The 11,207-nt window shown below is 40.2% G+C and overlaps 1 protein-coding gene and 1 long non-coding RNA gene across 2 annotated transcripts in view; both read right to left on the reverse strand.

Moving 5' to 3' along the window:
- Positions 1 to 2,881: 2,881 nt before the first annotated feature.
- Positions 2,882 to 11,207, reverse strand: part of LOC143287252 (uncharacterized) — a 196,925-nt gene continuing 188,599 nt past the window's right edge. The window contains exons 7-8 of the mRNA XM_076595197.1: positions 7,313 to 7,462; positions 2,882 to 4,384 (exon numbers count right to left, since the gene is read on the reverse strand). Coding sequence (XP_076451312.1) covers positions 4,146 to 4,384; positions 7,313 to 7,462 — 389 coding nt within the window. The 3' untranslated portion in view covers positions 2,882 to 4,145. The remainder of the gene's footprint in view (positions 4,385 to 7,312; positions 7,463 to 11,207) is intronic.
- The window catches only part of LOC143287767 (uncharacterized), a 49,376-nt gene continuing 45,706 nt past the window's right edge, over positions 7,538 to 11,207 (reverse strand). The window contains exon 3 of the long non-coding RNA XR_013055996.1: positions 7,538 to 7,554. This is a non-coding gene — a long non-coding RNA (uncharacterized LOC143287767). The remainder of the gene's footprint in view (positions 7,555 to 11,207) is intronic.

Here is an 11,207-nt window from a genome sequence, read left to right on the forward strand (position 1 = left end):
ATTCTCAATGTAAAAAGAGACAGCAAAAAGAATTACTCTCAGCCGTTGATGAAACTGTTCTCTGTATGGATACCACTTTACCAATATATATTTTGTGTGTGGTCATCTGGTCTCTGGACGCTGGTCTCCCTTGTCTTATTTGATGTGTTTGAAGACCGCTGTTCGAAGTCCTTCATGGAACCAAGACCCAAACCCTGAACAACTTCGTCAGCTAATTGGTCGTTAACCTCAACTCTGCAGGTATAGAAGGGGGGGGGGGGGGGGGGGGGTTAGTAAAAAAAAGAACGAAAAGATGAAGAAATCATCTCCTGTATCATCTTTCAAGAAAAGAGCTATGAACCACCTGTTAAGAAAAGAAGTCTGCATCATATGTCAAGAAACGATCTCTACATCATTTGCCAAGAAAAGAACGAACTCATGTATCATTTGTCAAAGGGAAGAATTCTGAATCATATGTCAAGAAAAAGAATTCTTTTTCATCTACCAAGAAAATAACTTTTGTATCATTTGTTAAGGAAAGAACTCTGAATGATCTGCCAAGAAAAAGAACTCTAAATCACTTGTCAGGAAAAGAACTTTGTACAATCTGTCAGGAAAAGATCTCATGCCTCTCCTGTCCAAAAAAAAAGAGCTCTGTATCAACTGTCGAGAAAAGATATCTATATCATCTCTCAGGAAAAGAGTTCTATATCACCTGTCAGGAAAAGAGCTCTGTATCAACTGTCAAGAAAAGAGTTCTATATCACCTGTCAGGAAAAGAGCTCTATATCACCTGTCAAGAAAAGAGTTCTATATCACATGTCAAGAAAATAACTCTGTATCACCTGTCAAGAAAAGAACTCCATATCACCTGTCAAGAGCTGTAGTATATACTCTGTCACGAAAAGAGCTCTATATCGCCTGTGGTGTATACTCTGTCAAGAAAAGAGCTCTATATCGCCTGTGGTGTATACTCTTAAAAAAAGAGCTCTATATCATCCGTCAAGAAAAGAGCTGAATATCACCTGTCAAAAAAAGATATCTATATCATCTGCCGAGAAAATAACTCTTGTATCATTTGTAAAGAAAAGAACTTAAAATCACCTGTCAAGAAAAGAACTGTACAATTTGTCAGGAAAAAAAATCTCTTGTATCACCTGTGGTATATAATCTTTCAAGAAAAGAACTCTATGTCACCTGTCGTGTATAATCTGTAAAGAAAGAAGCTACATATCACCTGCCCCCCCAAAAGATATCTATATCATCTGCCAAGAAAATAACTCTTGTATCATTTATAAAGAAAAGAACTCAAAATCACCTGTCAAGAAAAGAACGTTGTACAGTCTGTCAGGAAAAAAAAATCTCTTGTATCACTCTGGTGTATACTCTGTCAAGAAAAGAGCTCTATATGTGTTGTATAATCTTTCAAGAAAAGAACTCTATATCACCTGTGGTGTATAATCTGTCAAGAAAAGAACTCTTTATCACCTGTGGTGTATAATCTTTCAAGAAAAGAACTCTATACCACCTGTGGTGTATAATCTGTCAGGAAAAGAACTCTATATCACCTGTGTTGTATAATCTTTCAAGAAAAGAACTCTATATCACCTGTGGTGTATAATCTGTCAGGAAAAGAACTCTATATCACCTGTGTTGTATAATCTTTCAAGAAAAGAACTCTATATCACATGTGGTGTATAATCTGTCAGGAAAAGAACTCTATATCACCTGTGTTGTATAATCTTTCAAGAAAAGAACTCTATATCACCTGTGGTGTACAATCTGTCAAGAAAAGAACTCTATATCACCTGTGGTGTATAATCTGTCAGGAAAAGAACTCTATATCACCTGTTGTGTATAATCTGTCAAGAAAAGAACTCTATATCTCCTGTGGTGTATAATCTGTCAAGAAAAGAACTCTGTATCACCTGTGGTGTATAATCTGTCAAGAAAAGAACTCTATATCACCTGTGGTGTATAATCTGTCAAGAAAAGAACTCTATATCACCTGTGGTGTATAATCTGTCAGGAAAAGAAATCTGTATCACCTGTGGTGTATAATCTGTCAGGAATAGAACTCTATATCACCTGTGGTGTATTCTCTGTCAAGAAAAGAACTCTATATCACTTGTCAAGAAAAGAACTCTATATCACCTGTCAAGAAAACAGCCCCATAGGTCTATCACGTTAAAAAAGATCTCTTGCCAAGTAAAGAATTCTGAATCGTCTGTCAAGAAAAGAATTCTGAATCATCTGTCAAGAAAAGAATCCTTCAGGCCCAACATCTCTCACGAAGAAAAAAAAAACTCTTGTATTATCTGTTAAGAAAAGAATTATACATCATCTGTCAAGAATAGGACTCTGTAGAATCTGTCAAGAAAAACAAAAACAAAAACAAAACAAAACAAAAAAATTCTCTCTCACGTTTGTCTTCCCAATTTCAACGCTAAACCAAAGGTTGTGGAAAAAACACGCTTATTCATCTTTCAAGTCTGAGCCACAGTACTCCAATCCACAAACAGTTTCCCACGACTCTAATTTTCTGTTCCTTCCCCAGTGCAGTCCATCTTCAAGCTGAACGCAGTCTGCCCCCTTCATCGTGTCTTTGTCCTCCAATCATTTTCAGCAAGTTCCAGAAAACACTGAGGATTCAGAACATCATCACACCCCCACCCTACACACCGCAACATTGTGCCGGATGTTGTCAAAGCAATAATCGTCGCGCTCAATGTTTCCAACAGTTGTTCAGACAGTGTTGACACATCTTCGGCCGAAACCGACTGAAGCATTCTGTGGTACGTTCATTTTCTTGGTCAAACGGATTTTTTTTTGGGGGGGGGGGGGTGTATTATTTTATTCCCTACATAGAATATTGATGGACCAGCTTCCCTCGTCCCGTGTCGCAGCTCCAGTTGATAGCGCTGTTTCTATCTTCATTCACATGCTCTCAGTGAAAACAACAACAACAACCAAACACCAAAGCGCTTGTTCTTCGCATACTTATCCCTCTACCCCTTCCCTTTCACCTTCTTCTTCTTCCTTCTTCTTCCTTGGCAGCGACCACAATCAGCTAGTTGATTATTCTGTCACTTATGCAAGGGGTCCGCACTCGAAAAAAACAACAACAACAACAACAACCTGGGCGTGGCTTTTAATGGAGACGGGATGCCCTTGACACGAAGGCGTCGATGGTCTGTTTCCGCAGCTCGCAAGTCGCCGGTTTGTTTTGACAACATTACGGCATGGCCGTGATCTGTTGTACTTTCCATCAACAATGATCTGTTGTACGTGTTACACGTTCACAAGACTGACAAACATCTCTCCCAGGAAGTTCCCTTGGTTTCATTTCCAGTTTCACACCTATTGGCCATCATTCCTTTCGCTGTTTCGCACGTTTTGGAAATGTTACTGTTGTCACCCTTTCTTGCTTGCGTCACCACTGAACGCTCGATCATCTCCCTTTTCCGTTCTGGAACACAAAGTATTTCCATTTCAGCTGACGTATGTGTCTTTCGTCGCTTCCCACACTGTCAAAACAACCATTGCTTCCATCGTTTCCTACAACAATTTGTGTGTATGTTTCATCAGCTAAGATCGTTCTCAATTTTTCATTCATTGCTTGAAAACAAAGCTCACAGAACGTAAACCCTCCAGTTTGTCATTCACTGATTAAAAAAAAAAATCTCAGAAAGTAAACCTCTGAAAATATCTCGTTAGTCTCCATTGTCTCTGTGCGTTCTCTCCCCAAGAAAAAAAAACGTCACCCCCTTCACAAACAAGTGTGCAATGTCCAACACACAGACAGACGTAAGTGGCACTCCTCTGCACACCACTCCCAAAGAAGAAAAAACGTCATCCCCTTCACAAGCACGTGCGCTCCGCCATACAGGCAGAAAGACGTAGGTGGCAGTCCTTTTGACACGACTCTCCAAGGAGAAAAACGTCACCCCCTCCACATGCACGTGTGCTCCGCCACACAGACAAAGGTAGCAGTCTTCTGCACACCACCCCGATGAAGCTGCCCCCATCACCCCGTACCCCACACCCCTCACCACCTCACCGCCCTCACCGCCCCCTGCACACTGTCCCTCACTCCGTCCCAGAGGCTGGCTGGGCGTGCTCACCTCTCTTCACCAGGACAGGGGTGACCGGTCCACGGCCCAGGGTCAGACCAAGCGCAGCTCTGTCCTGTCGTTCTGCTTGGACCTCCAGCACCACTTGCAGCACTTGGCGCGGCTCGCCTCGCGCACCAGGTCGTCCAGGCTCATGCAGACCGCCGCCGCCAGGAAGAAGAACGCCCCGCCCCAGCCCAGCCCGTAGCCGATCCCGTAGCGATGGCTGCTGATGTTCTTGTCGATCTCTATGGCGATGGGAAACACCATTAAGGCCACCGCGGTACTAAGGGCTGCAACAGAGAGTTCAGAGAGAGCTAATACAGAATGTGCAGAGCCTTTAGAGAGCTAATACAGAATACAGAATGTGCAGAGCCTTTAGAGAGAGCTAATACAGAATACAGAATGTGCAGAGCGTTTAGAGAGAGCTAATACAGAATACAGAATGTGCAGAGCCTTTAGAGAGCTAATACAGAATACAGAATGTGCAGAGCCTTTAGAGAGCTAATACAGAATACAGAATGTGCAGAGCCTTTAGAGAGCTAATACAGAATACAGAATGTGCAGAGCGTTTAGAGAGCGGAATACAGAATGTGCAGAGCCTTTAGAGAGCTAATACAGAATACAGAATGTGCAGAGCCTTTAGAGAGCTAATACAGAATACAGAATGTGCAGAGCCTTTAGAGAGCTAATACAGAATACAGAATGTGCAGAGCCTTTAGAGAGCTAATACAGAATACAGAATGTGCAGAGCGTTTAGAAAGAGCTAATACAGAATACAGAATGTGCAGAGCGTTTAGAAAGAGCTAATACAGAATACAGAATGTGCAGAGCCTTTAGAAAGAGCTAATAAAGAATGTTCAGAGCGTTTAGAGAGCGGAATACAGAATGTGCAGAGCCTTTAGAAAGAGCTAATACAGAATACAGAATGTGCAGAGCGTTTAGAAAGAGCTAATACAGAATACAGAATGTGCAGAGCGTTTAGAGAGCTACTGCAGAATACAGAATGTGCAGAGCGTTTAGAGAGAGCTACTGCAGAATACAGAATGTGCAGAGCCTTTAGAAAGAGCTAATACAGAATACAGAATGTGCAGAGCGTTTAGAAAGAGCTAATACAGAATACAGAATGTGCAGAGCCTTTAGAGAGCTAATACAGAATACAGAATGTGCAGAGCGTTTAGAAAGAGCTAATACAGAATACAGAATGTGCAGAGCGTTTAGAAAGAGCTAATACAGAATACAGAATGTGCAGAGCGTTTAGAGAGCGGAATACAGAATGTGCAGAGCGTTTAGAGAGCTACTGCAGAATACAGAATGTGCAGAGCGTTTAGAGAGCTACTGCAGAATACAGATGGTGTAATGCTCTTTACCATTCTCTAAACACAAACAGTTATGATATGATATGATATGACAGAGTGTGGAACGCGCTTTACCATTCTCTAAGCACAAACAGTTATGGCATGATATGATATGATATGATATATGATATGATATGATATGATATGATATGGAATGCGTTTTTCCGTTCTCTAAACACAACCAGTCATGGTATGATATGCTATGCTATGATATGATATGCTATGATAAGATATGATTTGATATTATATAATATGATATGATATGATATGGAATGCGCTTTTCCGTTCTCTAAACACAACTAGTCATGGTATGATATGCTATGCTATGCTATGCTATGCTATGCTATGATAAATGGAATGCGCTTTTCCGTTCTCTAAACACAACCAGTCATGGTATGATATGCTATGACAGAAGGTGGCATGCGCTTAACCATTCTCTAAACACAAACAAAAATGGTATATGATATGATACGATACGATACGATACGATACGATATGATGTGATATATGATATGATATGATATGATATATGATATGATGTGATTCGGACGCTTCTTCATCTTCGTCAGACTGAATCGTCTGTCTTTAACATTGGTGCATTGTTTTGAAGTTCTGCACCGAGATCGGTACTGTGAGTGCCAGTTGATAGTGTGAACAAACAGTGTGCTTTTGTGGCAATACGAGGAAAAAAAGAAAGAAAAAAAGATCAAATACAGTGTGATAAAAAAAAGCAACTGATGGAAACTATGCCTGTATATAGGTTTGTGCTCTTTTTGGTCAAATTTTGCAGCTAACGCAGTCCAAAGACACCTCCGCCAGGTTCATCGTCTGCAGCCAATCAGCGCAGCTTCCTACCTTCAGCACTGAATAGTCATTCCCATGGCCAACCACGGACTCGACAAGTCCCTACTTCTACTACTACTACTACTACTACTACCGATCATGATGACGGTTATGATGGTGATAACGATGGCGACGACGACGACGCCAAAAGCAAGAAGAAGAAAAAGAAGAAGACGGTCGAAAAGAACAACAACAACCACCACAACGGAACAAACAAACAAATAAACAAAAAAATCCTCATCTTCAGGGCAACACTATGTTGAAGCAGTACCAAGGAATTAACAAATAATGAGGCCAGGAGATTAAATGATTAACAAAATTGATAGTAAAGAGTGGTAACTCTCTCCATTCACAAGGTACACAACTTCAAGTCAGTGCTGCTTACGCTACCGATTCAGCTAGCACACAGGTAAATAAAAGGTACATTGGAACAAACCCAGACAGTTGTGTACCTTGTGAATGGAGAGAGTTACCACTCTTTACTATTTGTTAATCAGTACCAAGAAAGTTAGAAACTAAGGAGTGCCCTGGCACACTGAGCCCCATTGTCATTAAGCATTTTGTTGACACTCTACAGCTAGCCTATCTATCCACACACACACACACACACACACACACGCGCGCGCGCGCGCGCGCGCGGTCTTAGTTATATATATATATCTGTATCAGTATCAGTAGCTCAAGGAGGCGTCACTGCGTTCGGTCAAATCCATATACGCTACACCACATCTGCCAAGCAGATGCCTGACCAGCACCGTAACCCAACGCGCTTAGTCAGGCCTTGAGATATATCTGTATAAAACCCCACAAAACACACACACACACACACACACACACACACATATATATATATATATATATATATATATATATATATATATATATATATATATATATATATACACATATAGATAGATAGAGTGAGTATATATATATATATATATATATATATATATATATATATATATATATATATATAGACACACACACACACACACACATCAACAGAGAACAACTGACCACAAATAAGGAAGATTTCGCCAGCAGAATGGAAATAGTAGATTTTTCTGGGCAGCGGCGTCGTGCACACTCCACATATGGACAGCACGGACGCTAGGACCCCGAACGATGCGGCGAAAATCATCAGTCCGATCACCGCGTTTTGCCAGTCTGTAAAACACAGGCAGTTGTGTGAAACATCAGTCATTTCGCCAGTCTGTAAAACACAGGCAGTTGTGTGAAACATCAGTCATTTCGCCAGTCTGTAAAACACAGGCAGTTGTGTGAAACATCAGTCATTTTGCCAGTCTGTGAAACACAGGCAACTATGACAAACAATAGTCATTCTGTGGATCTGTACACAAAGGTAAACAAACATTAGTCCTTTTGACAGCGTAAAACACAGGCAGTCACGGCAAACATTAGTCCTTTTGCCAGCGTAAAACACAGGCAGTCACAGCAAACGTTAGTCCTTTTGTCAGTTTGTAAAACACAGGCAGTCACAGCAAACATTAGTCCTTTTGTCAGTTTGTAAAACACAGGTAGTCATGGCAAGCATTAGTCCCTTGCCAATTTGTAAAACACAGGTAGTCATGGCAAACATGAGTCCTTTTGGCAGTTTGTAAAACATGGGCAGTCATAACAAACATTAGTCCTTTTGTCAGTTTAGTAAAACACAGGCAGTCATGGCAAACATGAGTCCCTTTGCCAGTGTAAAACACAGGCAGTCATGGCAAACATTAGTCCTTTTGCCAGTGTAAAACACAGGCAGTCATGGCAAACAGTAGCCCTTTTGCCAGTGTAAAACACAGGTAGTCATGGCAAGCATTAGTCCTTTTGCCAGTGTAAAACACAGGCAGTCATGGCAAACAGTAGCCCTTTTGCCAGTGTAACACAGGTAGTCATGGCAAGCATTAGTCCTTTTGCCAGTGTAAAACACAGGTAGTCATGTCAAACATTAGTCATTTTGTCGGTCTGTAAACAATGGTAATAACAGCAAACAGTAGCCCTTTTCACAGTCTGTAAACACAGGCAATCATGTCAAAACGTTAGCCCTTTTGCCGGAGTGAAAAGATATGGCGGAGTGAAAAGATATGCAATCTTGCAAAACATGAGTCGTTTTGCAACTTTGTAAAGACAGGTAATAATGGCAAACCAGTAGCCCTTTTGCCAGTTTGTAAAGCACATGCAATCATGGCAAATATTAGCCATTCATTTCTATTTGGCTAACATTATATTTTTTTGCCAGTCTGTGAACACAGGTCATTGTAGAAAACATTATACTTTTTTTTCCAGTCTGTTAACACAATTACTTGTAGCAAACATTACACATTTTGTTAGTCTGTAAACGCAAGTCACTGTAGCAAACATACTTTCGCTAGTCTGCAAGCACAGGTCATTGTTGGAAGCAATACAATTTGTCAATGTATGAAAACTGGTAATCGTACCAAACATGATTTGTTTTTTTTTTTTATTAAAAGTCCTAAACATAGGTCAATGTAGCTGAAGTCTAGCTTAAAAAACACACAAAAAACCCCATACAAAACCCTAGTCAGCGTGGCAAAAAAAAAGAAAAAAGAAAAAAAGGTAATCATAGCATGCTCTCCCACGCAAAAAACAACAACAAAAAAACAAAACAAAACAAAACAAACAAAAAACAAACAAACAAAAAAACACACACACACTCTTATTATTTTGTACACAAAAATAGTATCAAAGTAAACTCAAAATGTGTTGTTAGACTAAGAATGATAAAACATTATGCCTATTGCGAGTCTGTAAATACAAGCATACCTAATTACGTGGAATGTCTTTTACCATTCTCTAAACACAAGTAACCACAGAAAGCAATATGCATTTTGTCAATCTGTAAAACAAGCGTCACTTTAACAAACTATGCATTGTGCCTGTCACCAGTCGTTATAAATGTTACCAGCCTATAACTGTAACAAATATTGTGCACGGCATTTTGACAATTCGTTACCACAGTTATCTATAACACAACATGTTCCGTAGCAAAAAGTAAGTTGTGTGAATTGTAGCAGACAGAAGGCGTTTTGTTGGTATACAAACACAAGGAACTAAACGGTATGAGTCTGTAACCAAAGGTAGTTACAGCAGGTGAAAGGCAAAAGGTGGCAGTAATGGACAAGGCGTTTAACTGCAAATACAGCGTCCGTGAGGTCCTGGGTTCGATTTCCGCTCGCGCTCTTTCTCCCAAGCCTGATTGGTAAAACCATACTGTCATTCGGTTGAGACGAGGTCCCGTGCTGTGCAGCATGAATTGGGCGTACTGGAGAAAAAAAAGGAACCCATGGCAACCAAAGGGTTGTCTTCTGGCGACATTCTTTTGAAGAGATCCACTGTTAGAGGTACACAAAATATACATGCATGCACTGCAGGCCTGACTAAGGCGTTGGGTTATGCTGCTGTCAGGCTTCTGTCTAGCAGATGAGGTGCGGGCGTATATGGATTTGTCTGAACGCAGTGACGCCTCTGAAACTGAAAGCTGAATCTGAAAGTTACAGCAAATAATATGCATTTTGACAAATTGTAACTGCAGGTATTTCTTTAAAAAAATCTTTATTTCAATCTGCAACAACAACAAAAAAGTACTTAAATAAATGTCACAGTTATTCATAGTCTAAGCAAACATGACACAACAAAGCATCATGCAAGAATTCAAGCAAATGTGACAAAGATGTGCGTTGTGACTGTCCCTTAATATACTAATCGCTGCGAAAGTATACATTCTCGTCCGTAAACACACGTATTTCATCAGCAAAGATATACATTAATAACAAACGAATGTGTTCCGGTTTGAAAGCACCTGGCAATATGGAAACCATGTGTTATGGTAGATTATGAAAAAAAAGGTAATCAAACCAAAATAATATATGCATTGTTTGGCACAGTCTGCAAGAAACATGCAATGACAGTTACAGACACCCACGTGTCTTATTATTCCGTAACCTCGAACAATTATAATCTATGTTATGACATTTTGCCTTTCTGTAAAGCATACTTATTTATAATAACAAACATAAACCATTTTCCTGTACACGCATGTAATATTGTTATAAAAACATGCATACTGCAGGTATGTAACATATGATCCCGTTAATGTGCTTACATGAATAAAGATGACACATTTTTCCAGCCTTTATACACGTATATACTTCTTTTTTTTTCTTTTTTTTTTTTTTTTACAAACATTATCCGTAATATTAGAAGTTTGCAAAAACAATCGACAGACGCAACAAAACAAAACAAAAAGCATTTTGCCACAATGTCAGTTCATGTGACTGTATTTTATCAGTACATGTGTGTGTGTGTGTGTGCGTGCGTGCGTGCGTGCGTGCGTGCGCGCGCGTGTGTGTGTGCGTGTGCGCGTAGGTGTCCCATGATAATTTCTGTGCGATATGGGAAATGTACACATGGTGTAAGTTTTTCTTTCTGGCACGATTATCATCATTATCATTGTCAAAACACAAATGATCATGACCCCTAGGTTTATCACCATTGTCGTTGAGGAAGACATCATCAACAAAAAAGCCTTGGATTATTCATCAAACAATTTCACCACTAGCGAACACACACACACAAGCACGCCTAGCTTAAAAAAACAAAACAAACACACACACACAAACTCAAGCCACTCATGCTTCAGAAGGCACACACACACACACACACACACACACACACACACACACACAAACTCTCTATGCATGATCATGCACACAGATTGGACACACACAAAACCTGTATGTGTGTAATAACTACATAGCTTCAGGATTACACACAAGGGCAAGCCTATCTACGCAACATGAACACTCGTGACACAATCTCTTCTAGCTTTTTAGCACTTTGGGGAAAGTAAAGAAGCAGAGGTGTGTGGTATCAGGGACTGATCTTT

The sequence above is a fragment of the Babylonia areolata genome, chromosome 11 (genome assembly GCF_041734735.1).
Source record: "Babylonia areolata isolate BAREFJ2019XMU chromosome 11, ASM4173473v1, whole genome shotgun sequence".
NCBI lineage: Eukaryota > Metazoa > Mollusca > Gastropoda > Neogastropoda > Buccinidae > Babylonia > Babylonia areolata.